This window comes from Chrysemys picta, chromosome 17 (assembly GCF_011386835.1).
Source record: "Chrysemys picta bellii isolate R12L10 chromosome 17, ASM1138683v2, whole genome shotgun sequence".
Classification (NCBI taxonomy): Eukaryota; Metazoa; Chordata; order Testudines; family Emydidae; genus Chrysemys; species Chrysemys picta.
In genome coordinates, this window is record NC_088807.1 from 26,049,406 (window position 1) to 26,076,380 (window position 26,975).

Here is a 26,975-nt window from a genome sequence, read left to right on the forward strand (position 1 = left end):
CCGCGCCCGGCGTATCCCACTGCCTCCACCAATTCTTCCAACGCCCGGCATATTCCACTACCCCCATTAATTCTTCCTACACCCAATGTATCCTACGGCCCCACCAATCCTTCCTGCCCCTGGCGTATCGCACCGCCTCCACCACTCCTTCCCATCCCTGGCGTATCCCACCACCTCCACCAATCCTTTCTATACCTGGTGTATCCTACGGCCCCCACCCAATCCTTCCCATGCCCGGCGTATCCCACTGCATCCACCAATCCCTCCTGCGCCCAAACCATTTCCTGGGCCTGGCTACTCCCTTCCCTCCCCCCCAGCCCCATACAGCACTGTTCACCCACTGCACTCTTAGCCCCCCTATCACCAGGAGCCGCTCTTCCCTGCCCCACTCACTGGATCCCGAAGGAGATGAGGGAGACGCTCACGACCAGCAGATCCAGCAAGTTGAACCAGTTCCTGCAGAAGGACCCTTTGTGGAGGAAGGCGCCGTAGGCTGTCATCTGGGAGGGCGGGGGGGAAGAGGGTCAATCCAGGCCTGTGCTGACCCCTGGGCCCCGTTCCCCTCCCCGAGCCGGGAGAGAACCCAGGAGTCCTGGCGCCCAGCCCCCCGGCAGTACCTTGAGCAGGATCTCCACGGTGAAGATGGAGGTGAAGGCGTAGTCGAAGTACCCCAGAATCTGAGCAGGGATGGGGGGGGGAGACAAGGCCATGGGGGAGAGTCAACGGCCAACGTGGGGCAGCCCCCCTTTCCCTGCCCCAATGTCCCCTCCTGCTCCCCTAGCCCTGTCCTGCCCGTCTGCCCCACCACAGCACCCTCCCCCGCTCCCCTGTGCCCCTCCTCGTCCACCCTGCCCCATCCAGCCCCCTTCCTCACCCCCCCCACGCCTCCCTCCCATCCATCACCGTCCTGTGCCCCTCCCCCCTCCATCCCTGTCTCCCCACTCCTCCCCCTCCTCCCTTGTACCGCCCCCCACCCCCGGGGGTCTCACGATGTTGCGGAAGGAGTGGGCCCGGATGGGGTCCTCGGCGGCCAGCGAGATGCTGCTGAGGATGATGAAGACGAGGATGAGGTTGGTGAAGATGTGGTGATGGATCAGGGCGTGGCACCCCACCCGGAGCCTGGGGGGAGGGGAGAGATCGGGTCAGAACCAGAACCGCCCCCTGCCCGCCCCCCCACAGCCAGCCAGTCAGTCCCTGCCCTGGGGCCGGGTGGGAGCTGGCGCCCCCCAGAGGGAACAGGCCCCTGCCCCATTCCCCGCCCCCCTGAGCCAGCCAGTCCCTGCCCTGGGGCCGGGGGGGAGCCGGCGCCCCCCAGAGGGGACAGGCCCCTGCCCCATTCCCCGCTCCCCTGAGACAGCCAGTCCCTGCCCCATTCCCCGCCCCCCTGAGCCAGCCAGTCCCTGCCCTGGGGCCGGGTGGGAGCCAGTGCCCCCCAGAGGGGACAGGCCCCTGCCCCATTCCCCGCCCCCCTGAGACAGCCAGTCCCTGCCCTGGGGCTGGGTGGGAGCTGGCACTGTTTTGCTCCCCTTAACTGCACTGGCCAGGTGAGTTAGATGGGGGAGGGGTGGAGCCGGGCTTCTGCCGATCCGGATCGATGCTCCCATGTTGACAAGACGAGACCCGGGGTCCTCTGCAAGACACCCCACTTTTATAGCAGCTTTCCTCTTATGCAAATCTATACCAGATTCAAACTCTGTGTCTTCGGATGCATATAGAATGGAACATATATTGAGGAGATATATACACACATACAGAGAGCATGAACAGGTGGGAGTTGTCTTACCAACTCTGAGAGGCCAATTAATTAAGAGAAAAAAAACTTTTGAAGTGATAATCAAGCTAGCCCAGTACAGCCAGGTTGATAAGAAGTGTGAGAATACTTACAAGGGGAGATAGAATCAATGTTTGTAATGGCTCAGCCATTCCCAGTCCTTATTCAAACCGGAGTTGATTGTGTCTAGTTTGCATATCAATTCTAGCTCAGCAGTCTCTCCTTGGAGTCTGTTTTTGAAGTTTTTCTGTTGTAATATAGCCACAGGTTTGAATAAGGACTGGGAATGGCTGAGCCATTACAAACATTGAATCTATCTCCCCTTGTAAGTATTCTCACACTTCTTATCAAACTGTCTGTACTGGGCTATCTTGATTATCACTTCAAAAGTTTTTTTTCTCTTACTTAATTGGCCTCTCAGAGTTGGTAAGACAACTCCCACCTGTTTATGCTCTCTGTATGTGTGTATATATATCTCCTCAATATATGTTCCATTCTATATGCATCCGAAGAAGTGGGCTGTAGTCCACGAAAGCTTATGCTCTAATAAATTTGTTAGTCTCTAAGGTGCCACAAGTACTCCTGTTTTTCTTTTGAGTGTTGTCCCAATGCTGCAAAGAGGGTGTTTCCAAAAAGAAGGTGCTTGCTTCTAACCCCCGAGGCCGTCAGTATGTCTGCTTGTCTTTAATGAGCCCACTTGACACGTTTTATTGTCCTAGGGTCTGGCTCCCAGCCCCTCTCCAACAGTTGAGGCTGTCTGGAGGTGCTGCCTTCCATGCCTTGCTCATCCACACCTCATTCATTCAACAGGGCAATTGATTAAGAGGGGGGGGGGTGGAGAGCTCTTGTTCTACTGCTAGCAAAAAGAAATTTTTCTTCTATCTTATTCTATCCTTAGGGGCTATAATATTATACCAAGGGCAATGCAAAGTTTCTAAATGAGGCTTTGATACAAAGTCCCATGAAAACAGAGGTCACACGTGGGTAGACCCACCACAAGGTTATATGAAGAGGCACAATGTAAAGTCATATGAAAATTATCAGAGATTGATCTACATTGTAAAGGGGAGCAACTAATTGGTAACAACAAGACGGAGTGTGTTTGTGTGTGTGTGAGTGTAAGTGTAATATATTATATGCATATAATACAGTGTTAATGAATACATGTATTACTAATAAATGTGGCGTTTTGCCTTATTCCCCCTGAAAAGATCCTGTGCAGTACTTTAAGTACAACATGTTGGTGGAGAATGCGAAAGGGGGAGCAAGCATAGAATCCACAGTTATTATCAAACTGGTGTGCACACCGCCAGCTTTAGCAAGCCTGGCACTAGAGGAAAAAGAGCGTAAACTTTCAGTTAATTAACCAAACTCTGAAGGATATAGGAGTTTAGGTTTAAATTGTGTTAGAGAGGTACATACACCCTCAGCTGTAGCAAGACTGAGCTAAAGAGGAGAACTTAGTGTTTCTCACTCTGATCCGGGGAAGGATTTGTATAATTGGTGTATGAACCCTCGGTGGTAGCAGACCGAGTAATACAGAGGGAGGCTTAGCGTCTCTCCCTCTGGCCCAAAGTGGGTTAAAAACATAAGATGCAGATCTTGTTCTGTTAAACCAAACTCTGAAGGATATAGGAGTTTGGGCAGTGTAGTGTGGTTTATGTTTGTTTGTTTGGTAAGTAATATTGTGGTAATTTCACAATTTAAAAAAAAATGTTTAAGGAACGGGACCAGGAAGGGTGGGGGCTAGTTGGAAAGCCCACCCTCCTTGCTAAATTAGTAGTGGAACAAGGCTTGTGCCCATGGAAAGGAACTGTTTATTGGAAAAAGCAGGATCGGGCCCAGGCAAGCAACAGATAAAAAAACTGAAAACAGGTTGGGTACAGAGAGTTAAAACAGCACTCTCAAATCTTACAGCAGCAGTAACATCAGGAGAAAAAACATTTAAGACCCCAGAAGGGGGCAGACCTTTGGGACCCCTCTGGAGATTGGGACGGGGGATATTTGGGTAAATTCCTCCTCCCAGGGCCAAAATGCCATTGAAACAGTTAACAACAGTGCCTGCTTCTGCCTCAGATCTCCAGGCCATGGCAAAATGGCTGGAGATTTTAAAACAGAATTTTTTTTCTAGATGGAGTGTTAATGCCCTTTTACTGAGAGAAAGGGAGGATTTACACTCACAAGAAATGCACCACTTAATTAGCATTTGTGCAGCCCCAAGTACCAAACACACTGTGGCAGAGACTAAGCAGGTTCTGCCATGGTGGGAGCACTGTGCTAATTTGTTTCCAAGCTTCTATCTTTCAGGCTCTGAACCAGAACATCAGGAGAGCTGGTACCAGCTGAAGAGTTATAAAATACCATGGTTATAGTGTCATGACAAAGTCTGTGTTCAGTGTTCTGTGTTGCATGTTCTGTGTCTGTCTCTGGTGGTGTCCTGTGCTAGCATTGGGTCCAGAGAGAGAGGGGATACTACACTAGACAGGGCAAATGTCTTTTCCTCTCTACTTCCCCCATGTCCATCCAATTTATCAATCACCACTTGTGTCCAAAACACTTTGGTCCCCAATGCATCAGGTTTATTTTTTGTTAGGGTCTCTAATAGTCATTTTGTTGTTAATTTTTGTTATTAATACATTTGTATTATTAGTTACATTTGCTTGTATTGTTAATTCCACACTTTCCTCTATGCACTCTGGTTCTACTTCCCCAAGCCCTAAAGGGTAGTTCTTGGGCCCCCATGACCTGTAAGACCTTGGCCCATAATTGTATGGCCCCATCTTTCAGGTCCCCAGAAACCTCTGAGAACAACTGTTAAAAATAGGGAATTCTACAACATTTTAGCAACTGAATGTTAGGTTAAGTCCAAATCAGCTTAACCTTGCATAACAACTGTGGTACTCCTACAAAATCTTATTTGTTGTGTGTGCTCAAGAAGGTCCTGACCTCAGTGACTTTTATTGTTTGATGGCTATTGCAGCATCAAACTTGGGCCTCATTTTGTTTGTCATTGTACCCAATTATTGTAATGGTAATGGTTTTGTTGTATTTCCAATTATTATAATTATAATTGTTTGCATTTGTGTTTATGTTATATCTGGTGTTTAGTCAACTGTAATGGTTTTAGTTATATTCACCTGGTTATAATTGTTTGGTTTGTTTGCAACAAATACAAAAGATTTATATGGTGACCACTCAAGAATTGTTCTTGAGAGGTCAAAAGGGGGACAATGTAGATCAATCTCTGATAATTTTCATATGACTTTACATTGTGCCTCTTCATATAACCTTGTGGTGGGTCTACCCACGTGTGACCTCTGTTTTCATGGGACTTTGTATCAAAGCCTCATTTAGAAACTTTGCATTGCCCTTGGTATAATATTATAGCCCCTAAGGATAGAATAAGATAGAAGAAAAAATTCTTTTTGCTAAGAGTAGAACAAGAGCTCTCTCCCCCCCCACACTCTTAATCAATTGCCCTGTTGAATGAATGAGGTGTGGATGAGCAAGGCATGGAAGGCAGCACCTCCAGACAGCCTCAACTGTTGGAGAGGGGCTGGGAGCCAGAGCCAAGGACAATAAAACGTGTCAAGTGGGCTCATTAAAGACAAGCAGACATACTGACGGCCTGGGGGGTTAGAAGCAAGCACCTTCTTTTGGAAACACCCTCTTTGCAGCATTGGGACAACACTCAAAAGAAAGCAGCACAAAGGACCAATGGACACAGACACAGAGTTTGAATCTGGTCTAGATTTGCATAAGAGGAAAGCTGCTATAAAAGTGAGGTGTCTTGCAGAGGACCCCGGGTCTCGTCTTGTCAACATGGGAGCATCGATCCGGATCGGCAGAAGCCCGGCTCCACCCCCTCCCCCATCTAACTCACCTGGCCAGTGAAGTTAAGGGGAGCAACTAATTGTTAACAACAAGACGGAGTGTGTTTGTGTGTGTGTGTGAGTGTAAGTGTAATATATTATATGCATATAATACAGTGTTAATGAATACACGTATTACTAATAAATGTGGCGTTTTGTCTTATTCCCCCTGAAAAGATCCTGTGCAGTACTTTAAATACAACAGCACCCCCCAGAGGGGACAGGCCCCTGCCCCACTCCCCACCCCCTGAGCCAGCCAGTCCCTGCCCTGGGGCCGATGGGAGCCGGCGCCCCCCAGAGGGGACAGGCCCCTGCCCCCCTGAGCCAGCCAGTCCCTGCCCCATTCCCTGCCCCCCTGAGCCAGCCAGTCCCTGCCCTGGGGCCGATCGGAGCCAGCGCCCCCCAGAGGGGACAGGCCCCAGCCCCCTGGAGGCCCCAGGCCCCACTCACGGGTTGGTGCTGCTCAGGATGAAGAAGGCGCTGCCGGCCGGGATGGGCAGGACTTTCTCTGCCGGCGCCTCCTCCAGCTTGTCCAGGTGGGACTCGGCCAGGCTCTCCTGGTCGCCCCCCTCGGTCTCCTCCCCTGCGGGGCAGACGGGCAGCGGGTGTGGGGACCGGGCCAGGCCCCACTGGGCTCAGCCAGCCCCTCCCCGAGCAGAGAACCCAGGAGTCCTGGTTCCCAGCTTCCCGCTCTAACCACCAGACCCACTCCCCTCCCAGAGCCGAGGAGAGAACCCAGGAGTCCTGGCTCCCAGCCCCACCCCGCTCTAACCACCAGCCCCCACTCCCCTCTCAGAGCCGGGGAGAGAACCCAGGAGTCCGGGCTCCCAGCCCCCCCCTGCTCTAACCACCAGCCCCCCACTCCCCTCCCAGAGCCCGGAGAGAACCCAGGAGTCCGAGCTCCCAGCCCCCCTGCTCTAACCTAGACCCCACTCCCCTCCGAGAGCGGGGAGAGAACCCAGGAGTCCGGGTTCCTATTCATCATGATAGGATCTAAAAATACAGTAGGGTCAAGACCAGCAGCCACAGATCAAAGGTCCCAGCGCCCGAGGGGAGAGCGACCCCCTGCCCTGCCCCACGCCCTACCCCACGGTGCACCCAGCCCCCCACCCTACCCCACAGCGCCCCCTGCCCAGCCCCCTGCCCTGTCCCACAGCGCCCCCCAGCGCCCGGCCCTGACAGCCGGGGGAGAGCACCCCCTGCTGAACCCCCCTGCCCTGCCCCACTGCGCCCCCAGCTGGGAAGTCAGACCCACCCTTCCTACCTCCTTCTTCGCTCCCTTCTTCGTCGTCCTCCTCCTCCTCTTCCTCCTCGCAGGGCACCTGGGCAGAGAGCAGTAGGAGCTCAGGTCTGTGTGTGTCCCTGCGCCCCCTGCTGGAGGGGCTGAGCCCTGCGCTGTGGCGGGGTAGCCAGACCCCCGCCAGGGGAGTACAGCTCCCCTGCCCCTGGTGTGAACCCCAGCGTCCAGGCCAAACCCCATTGTGACGGAGAGAGAATTGTTCAGAAAGTTTTGGATGAGTATTGCGTGTGCCTCAGTTTCCCTGGCATGCTGCCTGGTTAACCGGTGGGGGGGGGACGGGGGATGACAGGGTGCTTGCTCTTTGCAGAGACCCAGGCATGACCCACTCCTGGCTGTCTGAGGCCCGGCCCCCCATGCCGAAAACGGCTGTTCGCCCCCTGGTACCAAACGACCCCGGGGGCCGACCACCCGCCGGGGGCAGGACCAAGTGGAGGGGTGTCTGAATGCGCTGCGCTGGGCGTGTGTGACGGAGCTGGGAGCAGGACAGATTTGACCTGGGAATGTTGCAGGGGGGTTGCAGTGGGGATGTGGGACTTCCCTTGAAGGAAGCTACCTGAGCTGTAACCTGAGCCAGGAACGGGGGTGGGGAGAATTAACACCTTCTGCCCGGGAGACTGAACAAAGGAGAGGAGCAGCGGGAGGGGCTGGGAGTTTAGTTTCGGTTGGGGCTGGGTGGTGCAACGCAGGGAACCCCAAGCTGGGGTCTAAGCTCCCTGAACCTCCCAGAGGGACCTAATTGAGGGGGTCTGGTCGTACCTACACGCTCTGCTTGAGACTGTGTTCCTGTCCTTAAATAAACCTTCTGCTTTACTGGCTGGCTGAGAGTCGCAGTGAATCTCGGGAAGAGGGGTGCAGGGCCCTAACTCCCCCACAATCCGCAACAACTGGTGGCAGCGGTGGGATCTACTGCACCCCGTGGACGGCGCTTCCTGCAGTAAGTGACTGGGGAGCAGTAAAACGAAGGGGGATTGACGGGGACCAGGCCTGCTGAAGAGTGGGAGAAAGAGCTAAAACTGAGAGAGCTGGAGGATCGTGAACAACAGAGACAGCACGAAGAGAGACAGCGTCAGCATGAACGGGAGGAGAAAGAGAGACAGCATCAGCGTGAACGGGAGGAGAAAGAGAGACAGCATCAGCGTGAACGGGAGGAGAATGAGAGACAGAGACAGGAGAATGAGAGACAGCGTCAGCATGAACTGGAACTGGCAAGACTGAGGGGCAGCGAACCCCCGGCTGCGGTGAGTGAGGGGGGACCCAGGACTGCACGGAGCTTTGATAGGTGCATCATGGCCCCACGCAAGGAGGGGGAGGACATGGATGACTTCCTGGAGGCCTTTGAGACGGCCTGCGAGCTGCACCAGGTTGATCCCGCGGACAGACTCCGGGTCCTTACCCCCTTACTGGACCCCAAAGCCGTGGCATTGTACCGCCAACTGGGAGAGGCAGAGAAAGGGGACTACGAACTATTCAAAAGGGCCCTGCTACGAGAGTTTGGGCTGACTCCTGAGATGTACCGGGAAAGGTTCCGGAGTCAGGATAAAACCCCTGAGGTCTCATATCTGCAACTAGCCGTCCGCATGGAAAGATACGCCAGCAAGTGGGCTGGTGGGGCCCAGACGAAGGAGGACCTGATTAAACTGCTGGTACTGGAGCAACTGTATGGGCGGTGCCCATCCGACCTGAGGCTGTGGTTGGTGGACAGAAAGCCAGAGGACCCGCGACACGCCGGGCAGCTGGCTGATGAGTTTGTAAAGAGCCGGTCAGGGGGTGGCAGGGAGAAGCCCCAAAGGAACAGGCCCGCCGCGATGCAGAGAGAAAGTCACCCTGGGACCTCCCAAAGGGGGAATATGGGGAATCCCCTCCCACGGGGAATGCCCAGCATCAGGGACAACCGACCGGCTCGAGGGGACCCACGGGACCTGAGCTGCTATTACTGCGGCCGAAGAGGCCACGTTCGGGCCCAGTGCCCCAAGCTCAAGGACAGACTGAGCAGACCGAACCCGCATAGGGTTAACTTGGTAGAGGCCCAGACGGACGAGGGGCAGGCTTCCCACGCAAGAGGGGCTGGCAGCTTATCAACTGCTCAAGAGAGAGAAGGGCCCCCGGCCAGTTTCTCTGGGGGGCCAGATGCTCCGGATTCAAAGTTCTCCGTTTACAGGGTTGGCGCGGGGCTGTCCCTGCGGAGCGAGTGCCTTGTTCCCCTGGAGGTGGATGGGAAGAAAGTTTATGGATACTGGGACACGGGCGCAGAGGTGACACTGGCCCGGCCCGAGGTGGTGGCCCCAGATCGGGTGGTGCCCAACACCTTCCTGACCCTGACCGGGGTGGGCGGGACCCCATTCAAGGTTCCCGTAGCGAGGGTACACCTGAAATGGGGGGCCAAGGAGGGCCCCAAGGACGTGGGAGTGCACCACCATTTGCCCACTGAGGTGCTGATGGGGGGGGACCTAGAGGACTGGCCAAGCAGCCCCCAGACCGCCTTAGTCGTGACCCGTAGCCAGAGCCGGCGAGGGGCACTACGCCCTGACCTTGGGAAGGATGTCCCACCGGAGGCACCGAACCCTTCCCGGGTGGGGAGGGAACACCCAAGGACAGGCCGCGGGGTGGCTGGGGCTTCCGACCCAGCCGACGAGAGGGAGCAGGTCCCCATCCCTTCCCCAGCCGCCGAGTTCCAGGCCGAGTTGCAGAAGGACCCCTCCCTGCGGAAGCTAAGGGGCCTGGCTGACCTCAGTGTGGTACAGACCATGAGGAGAGGATGCAAGGAGAGGTTCCTGTGGGAGAAGGGGTTCCTGTACCGAGAGTGGGCTCCCCCAGGGGAAGTGGAGTCGTGGGGGATCAGGAGGCAGCTGGTGGTTCCCCAGAAGTTTCGCCACAAGCTACTGTACCTGGCCCATGACATCCCTCTCGCAGGGCACCAGGGGATCCGGCGCACCAGGCAGAGGCTGCTACAGAACTTTTACTGGCCCGGGGTCTTCACCAACGTCCGGCAGTACTGCCGATCCTGTGACCCCTGCCAGAGGGTGGGGAAGGCCCGGGACAAGGGGAAAGCAGCATTGAGACCTTTGCCCATCATAGAGGAGCCTTTCCAGAAGGTGGCCATGGACATAGTGGGACCTCTCAGCAAGACGACCCGGTCTGGGAAGAAATACATCCTGGTGGTGGTAGATTTCGCCACCCGCTACCCCGAGGCAGTGCCCTTATCGTCCATTGAAGCAGACACTGTGGCGGATGCGCTGCTGACCATTTTCAGCCGAGTGGGGTTCCCCAAGGAAGTCTTGACGGACCAAGGGTCCAACTTCATGTCGGCCCTACTCCGGTGCTTGTGGGAGAGATGTGGGGTCCGGCACAACTGGGCCTCAGCATATCACCCCCAATCCAACGGGCTGGTGGAGAGGTTCAATGGGACGCTAAAAATGATGCTGAAAACATTTATGAATCAGCACCCGCAGGACTGGGACAAGTACTTACCTCACCTGCTGTTTGCGTACAGGGAGGTACCCCAGGAGTCTACCGGGTTTTCGCCTTTCGAACTGTTATATGGAAGGCGGGTAAGGGGGCCCCTGGACCTGATGAGAGACGAATGGGAGGGGAAGGCCACTCCTGACGGAGAGTCGGTGGTGGAGTATGTCCTGACCTTCCGGGAACGACTTGCCGAGCTCATGGGCCTGGCCAGGGAGAATCTGGCCAGAGCCCAGAGGAAGCAGAAGGTCTGGTATGACCGCACAGTGCAGGCCCGCGCCTTCGCCACTGGGGATCAGGTGATGGTCCTCATCCCCGTGAGGAAAAACAAACTCCAGGCCGCCTGGGAAGGGCCTTTCAAGGTTGTCAAGCAACTAAATGAGGTAAACTATGTGGTGGAGCTGTCGAACCGGGCACACCACCACCGGGTGTACCATGTGAATATGATGAAGCCATATTATGACAGGGGGAATATGGTGTTGGCCGTGTGTGGACAGTGGGAGGGGCAGGGAGATGACCCTTTAGTAGATCTATTCCCTGGGACAAGAGTTGGCTTCCCCCTGGAAGCAATTCCCCTCTCTGATCGGCTAACCCCTGCCCAGCGAGCTGAGATCGGAGGGGTGCTGCATCTGTACCAGCAGCTGTTTTCCAACCAGCCTGGACGCACTAATCTGACTGTCCACCGGGTGCAGACAGGATCGCACCCGCCTATAAAATGCTCCCCCTTCCGAGCCACAGGGAAAACTGCTCAGGACCTGGAAAGAGAGGTCAATGACATGCTGGCTTTGGGGGTGATCCAGCCGTCTTCCAGCCCTTGGGCCTCGCCGGTGGTGCTGGTCCCCAAAAAGGACGGGTCGATCCGGTTCTGTGTGGACTATCGGAAGCTCAATGCTATCACTGTAGCCTATGCCTACCCCATGCCCAGACCGGACGAGCTCCTAGACAAGCTGGGAGGTGCTCGGTACCTTATCACCATGGATCTTACAAAGGGCTATTGGCAAGTGCCGCTGGATGCAGATGCCAGGCTGAAATCGGCCTTTGTCACCCCTCTGGGGCTCTATGAGTTCCTGACCCTGCCCTTCGGCCTCAAGGGAGCGCCGGCCACCTTCCAGAGCCTGGTGGATCAGCTACTGAGGGGGATGGAGAGTTTTGCCGTGGCGTATATCGATGACATCTGTGTCTTTAGCCAGACCTGGGAGGACCACATATCCCAGGTTAGACAAGTGCTGGACCGACTCCAGAAGGCTGGGCTGACCGTAAAACCGGAGAAGTGCAAGGTGGGGATGGCTGAGGTATCCTACCTAGGCCACCGGGTGGGAAGCGGCTGCCTAAAGCCGGAACCAGCCAAAGTGGAGGTGATCAGAGACTGGCCCGCTCCTCAAACCAAAAAGCAGGTCCAAGCCTTTATTGGGATGGCAGGGTACTATCGGAGGTTCGTGCCCCACTTTAGCGCCATAGCCGCCCCCATCACTGAGCTGTGCAAGAAGGGGAAGCCAGACAAAGTGGTCTGGACCGAGGAGTGCCAGGAGGCTCTCCGGGCGCTGAAGGAGGCTCTGGTCAGTGGCCCAGTTCTGGCAAACCCAGACTTTGACAAGCCCTTTATGGTGTTCACCGACGCCTCAGACACAGGACTGGGGGCGGTGTTAATGCAGGAGGATGAAAAGGGGGAGAGACACCCCATCGTGTACCTGAGCAAGAAGTTGCTACCCCGGGAGCAGAACTACGCGGCCATCGAGAAGGAATGCCTGGCCATGGTGTGGGCCCTCAAGAAACTAGAGCCATATCTCTTTGGGCGTCACTTCACCGTGCACACCGACCACTCTCCCCTGACCTGGCTGCACCAGATGAAAGGAGCCAACGCCAAGCTCCTGAGATGGAGCCTACTCCTGCAGGATTATGACATGGACGTGGTCCATGTGAAGGGACGTGACAACCTGATAGCGGACGCGTTGTCCCGGAGAGGGAGCCCTGAACTTCCCCAGGTCACTGGTCAGAGTGACCCCGCTCAGTTCAGTCTCGAAGGGGGGAGAGATGTGACGGAGCTGGGAGCAGGGCAGATTTGACCTGGGAATGTTGCAGGGGGGTTGCAGTGGGGATGTGGGACTTCCCTTGAAGGAAGCTACCTGAGCTGTAACCTGAGCCAGGAACGGGGGTGGGGAGAATTAACACCTTCTGCCCGGGAGACTGAACAAAGGAGAGGAGCAGCGGGAGGGGCGGGGAGTTTAGTTTCGGTTGGGGCTGGGTGGTGCAACGCAGGGAACCCCAAGCTGGGGTCTAAGCTCCCTGAACCTCCCAGAGGGACCTAATTGAGGGGGTCTGGTCGTACCTACACGCTCTGCTTGAGACTGTGTTCCTGTCCTTAAATAAACCTTCTGCTTTACTGGCTGGTTGAGAGTCGCAGTGAATCTCGGGAAGAGGGGTGCAGGGCCCTAACTCCCCCACAATCCGCAACAGCGTGCCTCAGTTTCCCCCAGGTGCTGCGTGTTCAACGAGGTGGGGAGAGAGGGGGTGTGACCCCGGGTCCCCGCCTGGCACCCGGGACTCCGGACTATGGCCAGTGGGGAGACAGAGGGCGGAGGAGAGGGGGCCCCAACTGAGGACAGAGAAGGGGCTGCGAGGAGGGGAAACGGGGGGTGGCACTTCTTACCTTCACGCTGCCATCCTGGGTGCCGCTGCCCTGGCCTTCGTCCGCCGCCTTCCCCCTGCGGGGAACAGGGGGGCTCGGAGCAGAGATGGGGAGAGAACCCAGGCATCCGGGAGCTCAGCCCACCAACGCCCCCAACCACTAGACCCCACTCCCCTGCCAGAGCTGGAGGAGAACCCAAGCATCCAGGCTCCCAGCCCCCCTGCTCTAACCCACCAGCCCCCACTCCCCTCCCAGAGCCGGGAGAGAACCCAGGAGTCCTGGCTCCCAGCCCCCCTGCTCTAACCACCAGCCCCCACTCCCCTCCCAGAGCCAAGCAGAGAACCCAGGAGTCCTGGCTCCCAGCCCCCCCCCCCCCGCTCTAACCACCAGACCCCGCTCCCCTCCCAGATGTGGGGAGAGAACCCAGGAGTCCTGGCTCCCAGCCATCCCCGTCCCGCATCAGCCTCCACTCCAATCCCCTCCCAGAGTCAGGGAGAGAACCCAGGCGTCCGGGCACCTCACTTTTTGCTCTCCTCCTCCTTGGACGAGTTGATGTTGTCCCCATCGGCCAGATTGTCCACCGCAATGGCCAGGAAGACGTTCAGCAGGATATCTGGGGGGAGGCTCAGGAAATGGGGGAACCCCTGTCCCAGCCCCCCTCAAATCCACTCACCCCCCCACACGCCACTGCCTGACTCCCTCCAGCCACCAACTCCTGATCCGCCCCCCCCCCCCACTCCATCCCCCAGCCCGGGATCTGCCCCCACTACTCGCCAGCTGGCTGTCAACTCCCCTGGCCCCTGCCAGCCCCCGGCCCCCTGTAGCCCCCCGGCCTCCTCCCCGGCCTCTGTAGCCCCCACCAGCCCCCTGTAGCCCCCCGGCCCCCGGGTACAGTTGCCGCAGATGAAGAGGATGATGAAGTAAACGCAGACCAGCATGCCGGGGAAGTAGGGTCCCCCGTAGGCCATGATGCCGTCGTACATCACCGCGTTCCAGTCCTCGCCCGTCAGGATCTGGGGGGCCAGGCAGCCATCAGTGGGGGCAGGCGGCTGGCGTGTCCCCCTGGAGGGAGTGGGGGGTCCCGGGGGAGTGGCCCTGGGGAGCAGGGGGTACCTGGAAGACGGTGAGCAGGGCCTGCGGGAAGGTGTTGAAGGTGGGGGTTCAAGGGGGGCTGTGGGGAGGGGGATGGGGGGGTCCCAGGGGGAGGGGGATGGGCAGTCCCGGGGGGGAGGGGGGTCCCGGGGAGGCCCGAGGGGTACCTGGAAGACGGTGAGCAGGGCCTGCGGGAAGGTGTCGAAGGTGGGGGTCCCGGCGGGGTCCCAGGGGGCGCGGGGGGGCCGCAGGGGGTACCTGGAAGACGGTGAGCAGGGCCTGCGGGAAGGTGTCGAAGGTGGGGGTCCCAGGGGGCATGGGGGGGCCGCAGGGGGTACCTGGAAGACGGTGAGCAGGGCCTGCGGGAAGGTGTCGAAGGTGGGGGTCCCGGGGGGCTGGGGGTGGGGTCTGGGAGGTCCCGGGGCGTCCCAGGGGGGACCTGTAAAACGGTGAGCAGGGCCTTCATGAAGGTGTCAGGGCCTTCGTGAAGGTGTCAAACGTGGGGGTCCTGGGGGGGGATCCCAGGGGGCGCGGGGGGGCCCCAGGAGGTACCTGGAAGACGGTGAGCAGGGCCTGCGGGAAGATGTCGAAGGTGGGGGTCCCACGGGGGGTCCCAGGGGGCGCGGGGGGGCCGCAGGGGGTACCTGGAAGACGTGAGCAGGGCCTGCGGGAAGGTGTCGAAGGTGGGGGTTCCAGGGGGCGCGGGGGGACCCCAGGGGGTACGTGGAACACGGTGAGCAGGGCCTGCGGGAAGGTGTCGAAGGTGGGGGTTCCAGGGGGGGTGCAGGGGGGGTCCCAGGGGGCGCGGGGGGGCCCCAGGGGGTACCTGGAAGACGGTGAGCAGGGCCTGCAGGAAGGTGTCGAAGGTGGGGGTCCCAGGGGGGGTCCCAGGGGGGTCCCGGGGGTACCTGGAAGACGGTGAGCAGGGCCTGCGGGAAGGTGTCGAAGGTGGGGGTCCCAGGGGGCGCGGGGGGGCCCCAGGGGGTACCTGGAAGACGGTGAGCAGGGCCTGCGGGAAGGTGTCGAAGGTGGGGGTCCCAGGGGGGGTCCCAGGGGGCGCAGGGGGGCCCCAGGGGGTACCTGGAAGACGGTGAGCAGGGCCTGCGGGAAGGTGTCGAAGGTGGGGGTCCCAGGGGGGGTCCCAGGGGGCGCAGGGGGGCCCCAGGGGGTACCTGGAAGACGGTGAGCAGGGCCTGCGGGAAGGTGGGGGTCCCGGGGGGGGGGCGCGGGGGGGCCCCAGGGGGTACCTGGAAGACGGTGAGCAGGGCCTGCGGGAAGGTGTCGAAGGTGGGGGTCCCAGGGGGCGCGGGGGGGCCCCAGGGGGTACCTGGAAGATGGTGAGCAGGGCCTGCGGGAAGGTGTCGAAGGTGGGGGTTCCAGGGGGGGTCCCAGGGGGCGCGGGGGGGCCCAGGGGGTACCTGGAAGACGGTGAGCAGGGCCTGCGAGAAGGTGTTGAAGGTGGGGGTCCCAGGGGGGGTCCCAGGGGGCGCGGGGGGGCCCCAGGGGGTACCTGGAAGACGGTGAGCAGGGCCTGCGGGAAGGTGTCGAAGGTGGGGGTTCCAGGGGGGGTCCCAGGGGGCGCGGGGGGGCCGCAGGGGGTACCTGGAAGACGGTGAGCAGGGCCTGCGGGAAGGTGTCGAAGGTGGGGGTCCCGGCGGGGTCCCAGGGGGCGCGGGGGGGCCGCAGGGGGTACCTGGAAGACGGTGAGCAGGGCCTGCGGGAAGGTGTCGAAGGTGGGGGTCCCAGGGGGCGTGGGGGGGCCGCAGGGGGTACCTGGAAGACGGTGAGCAGGGCCTGCGGGAAGGTGTCGAAGGTGGGGGTCCCAGGGGGGGTCCCAGGGGGGTCCCGGGGGGTACCTGGAAGACGGTGAGCAGGGCCTGCGGGAAGGTGTCGAAGGTGGGGGTCCCAGGGGGGGTCCCAGGGGGCATGGGGGGGCCCCAGGGGGTACCTGGAAGACGGTGAGCAGGGCCTGGGAGAAGGTGTTGAAGGTGGGGGTCCCAGGGGGGGTCCCAGGGGGCGCGGGGGGGCCCCAGGGGGTACCTGGAAGACGGTGAGCAGGGCCTGCGGGAAGGTGTCGAAGGTGGGGGTCCCAGGGGGGGTCCCAGGGGGTACCTGGAAGACGGTGAGCAGGGCCTGTGGGAAGGTGTCGAAGGTGGGGGTCCCAGGGGGCGCGGGGGGGCCGCAGGGGGTACCTGGAAGACGGTGAGGAGGGCCTGCGGGAAGGTGTCGAAGGTGGGGGTCCCAGGGGGGGTCCCAGGGGGCGCGGGGGGGCCCCAGGGGGTACCTGGAAGACGGTGAGCAGGGCCTGCAGGAAGGTGTCGAAGGTGGGGGTCCCAGGGGGGGTCCCAGGGGGGTCCCGGGGGTACCTGGAAGACGGTGAGCAGGGCCTGCGGGAAGGTGTCGAAGGTGGGGGTCCCAGGGGGCGCGGGGGGGCCCCAGGGGGTACCTGGAAGACGGTGAGCAGGGCCTGCGGGAAGGTGTCGAAGGTGGGGGTCCCAGGGGGGGTCCCAGGGGGCGCAGGGGGGCCCCAGGGGGTACCTGGAAGACGGTGAGCAGGGCCTGCGGGAAGGTGTCGAAGGTGGGGGTCCCAGGGGGGGTCCCAGGGGGCGCAGGGGGGCCCCAGGGGGTACCTGGAAGACGGTGAGCAGGGCCTGCGGGAAGGTGGGGGTCCCGGGGGGGGGGCGCGGGGGGGCCCCAGGGGGTACCTGGAAGACGGTGAGCAGGGCCTGCGGGAAGGTGTCGAAGGTGGGGGTCCCAGGGGGCGCGGGGGGGCCCCAGGGGGTACCTGGAAGATGGTGAGCAGGGCCTGCGGGAAGGTGTCGAAGGTGGGGGTTCCAGGGGGGGTCCCAGGGGGCGCGGGGGGGCCCAGGGGGTACCTGGAAGACGGTGAGCAGGGCCTGCGAGAAGGTGTTGAAGGTGGGGGTCCCAGGGGGGGTCCCAGGGGGCGCGGGGGGGCCCCAGGGGGTACCTGGAAGACGGTGAGCAGGGCCTGCGGGAAGGTGTCGAAGGTGGGGGTTCCAGGGGGGGTCCCAGGGGGCGCGGGGGGGCCGCAGGGGGTACCTGGAAGACGGTGAGCAGGGCCTGCGGGAAGGTGTCGAAGGTGGGGGTCCCAGGGGGGGTCCCAGGGGGCGCGGGGGGGCCCCAGGGGGTACCTGGAAGACGGTGAGCAGGGCCTGCGGGAAGGTGTCGAAGGTGGGGGTCCCAGGGGGGGTCCCAGGGGGCGCGGGGGGGGCCCCAGGGGGTACCTGGAAGACGGTGAGCAGGGCCTGCGGGAAGGTGTCGAAGGTGGGGGTCCCAGGGGGGGTCCCAGGGGGCGCGGGGGGGCCCCAGGGGGTACCTGGAAGACGGTGAGCAGGGCCTGCGGGAAGGTGTCGAAGGTGGGGGTTCCGGGGGGGGGTCCCAAGGGGTGCGGGGGGGCCGCAGGGGGTACCTGGAAGACGGTGAGCAGGGCCTGCGGGAAGGTGTCGAAGGTGGGGGTCCCGGGGGGGGTTCCAGGGGGGGTGCGGGGGGGGCCCCAGGGGGCGCGGGGGGGCCCCAGGGGGTACCTGGAAGACGGTGAGCAGGGCCTGCGGGAAGGTGTCGAAGGTGGGGGTCCCAGGGGGGGTCCCAGGGGGCGCGGGGGGGCCCCAGGGGGTACCTGGAAGACGGTGAGCAGGGCCTGCGGGAAGGTGTCGAAGGTGGGGGTCCCAGGGGGCGCGGGGGGGCCCCAGGGGGTACCTGGAACACGGTGAGCAGGGCCTGCGGGAAGGTGTCGAAGGTGGGGGTCCCAGGGGGGGTCCCAGGGGGCGCGGGGGGGCCCCAGGGCGTACCTGGAAGACGGTGAGCAGGGCCTGCGGGAAGGTGTCGAAGGTGGGGGTCCCAGGGGAGCTCCCAGGGGGCGCGGGGGGGACCCAGGGGGTACCTGGAAGACGGTGAGCAGGGCCTGCGGGAAGGTGTCGAAGGTGGGGGTCCCAGGGGGGGTCCCAGGGGGCGCGGGGGGGACCCAGGGGGTACCTGGAAGACGGTGAGCAGGGCCTGCGGGAAGGTGTCGAAGGTGGGGGTCCCAGGGGAGCTCCCAGGGGGCGCGGGGGGGACCCAGGGGGTACCTGGAAGACGGTGAGCAGGGCCTGCGGGAAGGTGTCGAAGGTGCTGCGTTTGGTCTGGGTCTCGTCGAAGTTGAACTTGCCCCCGAAGAGCTGCATCCCCAGCAGGGAGAAGATGATGATGAAGAGGAAGAGCAGGAGGAGCAGGGACGCGATGGATTTCATGGAGTTGAGCAGCGAGGCCACCAGGTTACTCAGTGACGCCCAGTGCCTGGGGAGGGAGACGGCGCGACCCACGGCCAGTTAGGGGGCCCAGCCCCGTGGCCAGCCCGGCCCCACGCCCAGCGCCCGACACCCAGCCCCACGCCCGGCCCCACGCCCAGCGCCTGACACCCAGCCCCATGCCCGGCCCCACGCCCGGCGCCCGACACCCGGCCCCACGCCCGGCGCCCGACACCCGGCCCCACGCCCAGCGCCCCACACCCAGCCCCACGCCTGGCCCCACGCCCAGCGCCTGACACCCAGCCCCATGCCCGGCCCCACGCCCGGCGCCCGACACCCGGCCCCACGCCCAGCGCCCGACACCCGGCCCCACGCCCGGCGCCCGACACCCGGCCCCACGCCCGGCGCCCGACACCCGGCCCCACGCCCGGCGCCCGACACCCAGCCCCACGCCCGGCGCCCGACACCCGGCCCCACGCCCGGCCCCACGCCCGGCGCCCCACACCCGGCCCCACGCCCGGCGCCCGACACCCAGCCCCACGCCCGGCGCCCGACACCCAGCCCCACACCCGGCCCCACGCCCAGCGCCCCACACCCGGCCCCACGCCCGGCGCCCGACACCCAGCCCCACGCCCGGCGCCCGACACCCGGCCCCACGCCCGGCCCCACGCCCAGCGCCCCACACCCAGCCCCACGCCTGGCCCCACGCCCAGCGCCTGACACCCAGCCCCATGCCCGGCCCCACGCCCGGCGCCCGACACCCGGCCCCACGCCCAGCGCCCGACACCCGGCCCCACGCCCGGCGCCCGACACCCGGCCCCACGCCCGGCGCCCGACACCCGGCCCCACGCCCGGCGCCCGACACCCGGCCCCACGCCCGGCGCCCGACACCCGGCCCCACGCCCGGCCCCACGCCCAGCGCCCCACACCCGGCCCCACGCCCGGCGCCCGACACCCGGCCCCACGCCCAGCGCCCGACACCCAGCCCCACGCCCAGCGCCACGCCCGGCGCCCGACACCCAGCCCCACGCCCGGCCCCACGCCCAGCGCCCGACACCCGGCCCCACGCCCAGCGCCCGACACCCAGCCCCACGCCCAGCGCCCGACACCCGGCCCCACGCCCGGCGCCCGACGCCCGGCCCCACGCCCAGCGCCCGACACCCGGCCCCACGCCCAGCGCCCGACACCCAGCCCCACGCCCAGCGCCCGACACCCGGCCCCACGCCCGGCGCCCGACACCCAGCCCCACGCCCAGCGCCCGACACCCAGCCCCACGCCCGGCCCCGATGCCCGCTTCCCCCCGCGGACCTGGTGACTTTGAAGATGCGCAGCAAGCGGACGCAGCGGAGCACGGAGATGCCGAGCGGCTCCATGACCTGCAGCTCCACCAGGCCGGTCTCCAGGATGCCCCCGCACACCACGAAGCAGTCGAAGCGGTTGAAGAAGCTGACGAAATAGGCCTGCAGGCCCAGGCTGTACAACTTCAGGAGCATCTCCAGCGTGAAGAGCGAGAGCAGCACCTTGTTGGCGTAGGCTGGGGGGCGAGGGGGGGGTCACTCGGGGGGCAGACGCCCGGGGGAGGAGGGGCTGGCTCGGGGTGGGTCAGCGCCTCGAACCGGGATTGCCGGGTTAGCACGGTCGAGGCCAGGATTAGGGTAATCTGGAGGGTCTCCGAGCGAGGCCGGGCATGTTCTCTAGGACTGGGGCTAGTCGACACAGATGGGGGCAGATGGAAGATCCCCGAGGCCTGGCGGGGTGCCGGACGGGGGGGCACATCGGGGCTGGGATTAGGATCGGCTGGCGGGGACATGGGGGGAGATGGAAGATCCCCGAGGCCTGGCGGGGTGCCGGACGGGGGGCAGATCGGGGCTGGGATTAGGATTGGCTGGCAGGGACATGGGGGCAGATGGAAGATCCCCGAGGCCTGGCGGGGTGCCGGACTGGGGAGCAGATCGGGGCTGGGATTAGGATCGGCTGGCGGGGACATGGGGGGAGATGGAAGATCCCCGAGGCCTGGCGGGGTGCCGAGAGGTGGGGGGCAGATTGGGGCTGGGATTAGGATTGGCTGGCAGGGACAGGGGGGAGAAGGAAGATCCCCGAGGCCTGGCGGGGTGCCGGACGGGGGGCAGATCGGGGCTGGGGTTAGGATTGGCTGGCAGGGACATGGGGGCAGATAGAAGATCCCTGAGGCCTGGCGGGGTGCCAGACGGGGGGACAGATCGGGGCTGGGATTAGGATCGGCTGGCGGGGACATGGGGGCAGATGGAAGATCCCCGAGGCCAGGCGGGGTGTCGGACAGGGGGCAGATCGGGGGTGGAATTAGGATCGGCTGGCGGGAACATGGGGGGAGGTGGAAGATCCCCGAGGCCAGGCGGGGTGTCGGACAGGGGGTGTGACGTTATTGACATAAATTGGGACCATATAGATCATTGTTGCAACCAAGGTCCTGTAGTGGCACCAAATCTTGTATAAAGGGGGTCAAATGGGGTGTCTAGGACAAGGTTATGGTTTACTGGTTATGATTATGCTGTCTATATGTGTGTATCAGTTTTGTAGTTGAAGTTATGAATATTGGCTCTATACTGTCTGTATGGCAAACTTATGCTATGCTTCTGGGTGACATCCCAGACAAACTGGTGTTAGCTCTGCCTAGCCTGCTTGATGGCCCATTAAGGACCATCAGCTTTACGATGGACCCATTGAGAGAAGGCAGATACGCCTTGTACCTCAGCAAAGTATGCAGGGACTGGCCCATGTGACTCCAGACTCCATGTTGCTGTAATCTTCCACAGTAAGAACAAAGAGGTGTTCTTACACCTGGAAAAGACTATATAAGGCTGATGCCTCATCTCCATCTTGTCTTCAATCCTGCTTCATACCTCTGGAGGAACTTTGCTACAAGCTGAAGCTTTGAACAAAGGACTGAGGACCCATCCCAGCGGGGGATGTATTCCAGAGACTTGATTTGAACCTGCAGTTTATTCCATCGCTGCTGCAAGCCTGAACCAAGAACTTTGCCATCACTGTATGGAATTGATTCCATGTAACCAATTCTAACTCTCATCTCGATCTTTTTCCTTTTATGAATAAACCTTTAGATTTTAGATTCTAAAGGATTGGCCACAGCGTGATTTGTGGGTAAGATCTGATTTGTATATTGACCTGGGTCTGGGGCTTGGTCCTTTGGGATCAGGAGAACCTTTTTCTTTTACTGGGGTATTGGTTTTCATAACCATTTGTCCCCATAACGAGTGGTACTGGTGGTAATACTGGGAAACTGGAGTGTCTAAGGAGATTGCTTGTGAGACTTGCGGTTAGCCAGTGGGGTGAGACCGAAGTCCTCCTAGTCTGGCTGGTTTGGTTTGCCTTAGAGGTGGAAAACCCCCAGCCTTGGGCTGTAACTGCCCTGTTGGAGCAATTTGTCCTGAGTTGGCGCTCTCAGATGGGTTCCACCAGAACCACATCGTCACAGGGGGGCAGATCGGGGCTGGGATTAGGATTGGCTGGCGGGGACATGGGGGGAGATGGAAGATCCCCGAGGCCTGGCGGGGTGTCGGATGGGGGGGGCAGATTGGGGCTGGGATTAGGATTGGCTGGCGGGGACATGGGGGGAGATGGAAGATCCCCGAGGCCTGGCGGGGAGGCCTGGCGAGGTGCCGGACGGGGGGGCAGATCGGGGCTGGGATTAGGATCGGCTGGCGGGGACATGGGGGGAGATGGAAGATCCCCGAGGCCTGGCGGGGTGCCGGACTGGGGGGCAGATCGGGGCTGGGATTAGGATCGGCTGGCGGGGACATGGGGGGAGATGGAAGATCCCCGAGGCCGGGTTTCGTCCGGGATCCGGCCCCACTGGCACGGGGTTTTCCGGTCGTGACGGGGAGCTGGGCCGGGTCACTGCAGACCCCAGGCGGGCAACTGGGCTGGGAATCACAGATGGGGATTGGGATTGAGGATACGAGAGGTCGGGTTAGTGTGGGATCGGGACGGGCGGGGGGGACGGAGTGGGGCGGATTGACCTGGGGATGTCGAAGGGGAGTTTTGCTGAGACTGTCTGCATTGGGGGGGGGGGATCTCGGGGTGACTTCGGTGGCTCACCCACAGTCCAACGGGCTGGTGGCGAGGTTCAACGGGACGCTACAGAGGATGCTGAAAACCTTTACGGACCAGCACCCGCAGGACTGGGACACGTACTTACCCCTCCTGCTGTTCGCGTACCGGGAAGTGCCCCCGGGTCGGCCGGGTTTTCACTCGCGCTCAGCTTACGCTCAGGTATCGTCCCTCAAGTGACGTCACCCCGAGATCCCAGCCCCCCTGCAGACAGTCCCGGTAAACTCCCCTGCGACATCCCCAGGTCAATCCGCTCCCTCCCTGCTCCGGCACACAGCTATGAACCTCCGCAGCTAGAATAAACTCCTGCCCAGAGCCGGGAGAGAACCCAGGAGTCCTGGCTCCCAGCCCCCCTGCTCTAACCCAGTGTGACGAGCAGGGAGCGGGGCGGACTGACCTGGGGATGTTGCAGGGGGGTTGCATTGGGGATGAGAAGGAAGCTACCTGAGCCAGGAGGGGGGTTGGGAGAAGTGACACCTGGACAAAGGAGAGGAGGAGCAGAGGGGAGGGGGAGAGAGCTGCTGGAGGGGTTTGGGTAGTTTCAGTTTGGGCTGGGTGGTGCAACGCAGGGAACCCCAAGCTGCGGTCTAAGCTCCCTGAACCCCCCAGAAGGACTTGATTGAGGGGTTCTGGTTGTACCTACACACTCGGCTTGGGACTGTGGTCCTGTCTTCTAATAAACCTTCTGTGTTACTGGCTGGCTGAGAGTCCCGGGGAATCGCAGGAAGAGGGGTGCAGGGCCCTGACTCCCCCACACTCCATGACACCCACCAGCCCCCACTCCCCTCCCAGAGCTGGGGAGAGAACCCAGGAGTCCTGGCTCCCAGCCCCCCCGGTCTAACCCACCAGCCCCCACTCCCCTCCCAGAGCCGGGGAGAGAACCCAGGAGTCCTGGCTCCCAGCCCCCCTGCTCTAACCCACCAGCCCCCACTCCCCTCCCAGAGCCGGGAGAGAACCCAGGAGTCCTGGCTCCCAGCCCCCCTGCTCTAACCCACCAGCCCCCACTCCCCTCCCAGAGCTGGGAGAGAACCCAGGAGTCCTGGCTCCCAGCCCCCCTGCTCTATCCACCAGCCCCCACTCCCCTCCCAGAGCCGGGGAGAGAACCCAGGAGTCCTGGCTCCCAGCCCCCCTGCTCTATCCACCAGCCTCCCTTCCCCTCCCAGAGGCGGGGAGGGGCCCCGGCGTGCGGGGCTCACCCTGGATCTGGGTCAGCCAGTCGGGCTGGTTGTAGTGCTCGGAGGCGATGGTCAGCGTGTTGAGGAAGACGAGGATCAGGACCATCCAGTAGAAGGAGACGGATTTCACGGCCAGGCGGCACCGCTTCCGCAGCTGCCGGTTCATGCGCCGGCACCGGCGGCTGGGGGGCAAAGCAGGGGGATGGGTCAGGGGGTCGAGCCCCATAGAGACCCCTCCCCCCACGGCTGGGACAGAGCCCCCCCCAGGGGGTCAGTCAGGCTGGGCCCCATAGAGACCCCCCGCGGGTCGAGCCCCACAGAGACCCCTCCCGAAGGGCGGCGACGCCCCCTCCTTCGCTCCCACTCACCAGAATTTCGTCTTCGAGATTTTGCCTCTGGAGAAAGAGAAGAGAAAAGAAACGACAAATCAAACACAGCCACTTCTGGGGTGGGACCTGGGGCCTGTTTATACCCCCAGCCCCTGGAGCACGGGCCCCTCCGCGCACTCACAGGTACACGGCGCAGCAGGTGGCGTGATGTTCCTCTTCACCCACGTTCTCGGTGTTGACGGAAGTCGTTTCACTCGCGGGGAGACTGGCTGGGGGAGAGATGTCCGGGTGAGTTCCCACATCAGCGCCCCCAAGGCTGGCTGGGTGTCTCTGCTTTGACCTGGGGGTGCCGAGATCAGAATCCAGCCTTGCCCCTATTACAATCGGGAGTGACTCCGGATTGATCCCGGAGGAGCGGGGATCAGAATCCGGCCCTGGCCCCATTGCAATCAGGAGTGATTCCAGATTGACCCCAGGGGACCTGAGATCAGAATCCAGCCCTGCCCACATTGCAATCAGGAGTGACTCCAGATTGACCCCATGGGAGCTGAGATCAGACTCTGGCCCTGGCTCCACTGCAATTAGGAGTGACTCCGGATTGACCCTGGGGGAGCTGAGATCTGACTCTGGCCCTGACTCCACTGCAATCAGGAGTGACTCCGGATTGACCCCACGGGAGCTGAGATCAGACTCTGGCCCTGACTCCACTGCAATCAGGAGTGACTCCGGATTGACCCCACGGGACCTGAGATCAGACTCTGGCCCTGGCCCCACTGCAATCAGGAGTGACTCCGGATTGACCCTGGGGGACCTGAGATCAGACTCTGGCCCTGGCTCCATTGCAGTCGGGTGACTCCGAATTGACCCTGGGGGACCTGAGATCAGACTCTGGCCCTGACCCCATTGCAGTCGGGTGACTCTGAATTGACCCTGGGGGACCTGAGATCAGACTCTGGCCCTGACCCCATTGCAATCAGGAGTGACTCCGGATTGAGCCTGCGGGACCTGAGATCAGATTTTGGCCCTGGTTCCATTGCAGTCGGGTGACTCTGGATTGACCCCAGGGCGGGGAGCTGGGAACAGAATATTAATGAGCAGCTGGAGACATGAGTCCCCCCCCCCCCCGGCGATGACACACGGGCGCAGACAGACAGACAGACAGAGATGGAGGCTCCGCGTTACTGTGGGTGTCGGTGGAATGGCTGGAGTGACGGAGCCATCGGAGTCGGCCTTTCTTCTTCTCCGTCAGGTCTTCCACGGTCACCCCTGCGCCAGGGAGCGACGGACGGACGGGGCGTGTGGGGATGGAGGGACGGACGGACAGGAGGATGTGCGGGGGTGGGGAATGAGAGACAAGACACACAGATGTGAGTGTTGTGACAAAGGGAGGTGACCCCACCCCAGGGCATCATGGGTTGTGACAGGACCCAGGGACTGATCCACCCCCCCACCTGTTACAGCTCCCCACACTATACAAGAGGGGCCCCAGCAGTTAGAGCGGGGGGGCTGGGAGCCAGGACTCCTGGGTTCTCTCTGGCCCTGAGAGGGGGGTGTACAATTGACCGCAGTGTCCCTGACCCAGAGAGGCTAACGAGGGAGGCCCCGGGGAGTTAATGAGCTCTGCGTGGCGGGGGGGGGGGGGCGACTGGAGGCAGGGACGCACCCCTGCTACCCCTGGGGGAGGACACACAACTCTGCAGTGTCCCCAGCCCCCACCCTGCTCTGCTGAGAGAAACCAGACTCTGCTCCGCCCCCCCCCATCTCTTCCCCGCCGGCCCCTCCCCCACTGCCAGGATCTCCCCCCAGATGGCAAATGACTCGGGTGCCACTAATCTCCCAGCCTGGAAATCTCATTTCTCTGCCCGCTAATCCCCTGGCCACAGCTGGGTGCAGCTAACCCCCCTCGCCTGGGCGCAGAATCGCTGGCCCAGATACCCAGGGCCGGGCTAGCGGGGGCTGCGGGTCGGGAGTGAGGGGCACCGGCGGGGCTGGGGGACAGGGCTGGGCTAGCAGGGGGCTGCGGGTCGGGAGTGAGGGGCACCGGCAGGGCTGGGGGGGGCAGGGCTGGGCTGGCAGGGGGCTGCGGGTCGGGAGTGAGGGGCATCGGCAGGGCTGGGGGGGGGCAGGGCTGGGCTGGCAGGGGGCTGCGGGTCGGGAGTGAGGGGCACCAGCAGGGCTGTAGGGGGGCAGGGCTGGGCTAGCAGGGGCTGCGGGTCGGGAGTGAGGGGCACCACGGACTGGGGGTCCCTTACGGGCGTGCTTGTCCTCGGGGTCCCCCTCCTCGTCGTCGGGGTCGATGTCTTCAGCCTGCGTGATCCAGTCCAAGTAGCCCCTGAGATCTTCCTCCATCTGCTGCTTCTCCCGCAGCTTCTGGAAGTCGCCCCGGGCTTTGGCCTTCTCCCGCTCCTTGGAGAACTCCCTGCGGGCAGCAAGGGGTTAACCCCCGGCACATGCAGCAACATGCTAAGCACACGCACATGCTGTGCGCACACGGGATCCAGCTGCACGTGCTTTGAGATGCACCTCACCTGCGTGATCCAGCCACACGCCTCAACATGCTAATGACACGCACGGCCTGTCACATGCGTATGATCCGCCCACACAACTGACATGCCAATGGCACACACAATCCAGCCGCGCACCCTCCAACACGCTTAGAACCCGCTCCCCCTCTGCACACGTCCTGAGCCGCTTATCACATGATTCCCCTCTGTACACACCTGTGACGACGGGGGAATGTTCTTAATGTTTCCTCTGAATACTGTGTGGGTGCCTCAGTTTCCCCCATGATCTCTAGGTGGGGGTGTGACGGAGCAGGGAGCAGGGCAGATTTGACCTGGGAATGTTGCAGGGGGGTTGCAGTGGGGATGTGGGACTTCCCTTGAAGGGAGCTACCTGAGCTGTAACCTGAGCCAGGAACGGGGGTGGGGAGAATTAACACCTTCTGCCCGGGAGACTGAACAAAGGAGAGGAGCAGCGGGAGGGGCTGGGAGTTTAGTT

At 62.2% G+C, this 26,975-nt stretch overlaps 1 protein-coding gene across 1 annotated transcript in view; it reads right to left on the reverse strand.

The window, feature by feature from the left end:
• The window catches only part of CACNA1F (calcium voltage-gated channel subunit alpha1 F), a 72,322-nt gene that overhangs the window by 35,206 nt on the left and 10,141 nt on the right, over nucleotides 1-26,975 (reverse strand). The window contains exons 5-19 of the mRNA XM_065571244.1: nucleotides 26,228-26,394; nucleotides 25,158-25,241; nucleotides 24,157-24,244; nucleotides 24,015-24,041; nucleotides 23,668-23,828; nucleotides 19,673-19,898; nucleotides 18,206-18,413; nucleotides 13,921-14,041; nucleotides 13,551-13,641; nucleotides 13,050-13,104; nucleotides 6,908-6,965; nucleotides 6,094-6,226; nucleotides 990-1,119; nucleotides 618-677; nucleotides 394-500 (exon numbers count right to left, since the gene is read on the reverse strand). Coding sequence (XP_065427316.1) covers nucleotides 394-500; nucleotides 618-677; nucleotides 990-1,119; nucleotides 6,094-6,226; nucleotides 6,908-6,965; nucleotides 13,050-13,104; nucleotides 13,551-13,641; nucleotides 13,921-14,041; nucleotides 18,206-18,413; nucleotides 19,673-19,898; nucleotides 23,668-23,828; nucleotides 24,015-24,041; nucleotides 24,157-24,244; nucleotides 25,158-25,241; nucleotides 26,228-26,394 — 1,716 coding nt within the window. The remainder of the gene's footprint in view (nucleotides 1-393; nucleotides 501-617; nucleotides 678-989; nucleotides 1,120-6,093; nucleotides 6,227-6,907; nucleotides 6,966-13,049; nucleotides 13,105-13,550; nucleotides 13,642-13,920; nucleotides 14,042-18,205; nucleotides 18,414-19,672; nucleotides 19,899-23,667; nucleotides 23,829-24,014; nucleotides 24,042-24,156; nucleotides 24,245-25,157; nucleotides 25,242-26,227; nucleotides 26,395-26,975) is intronic.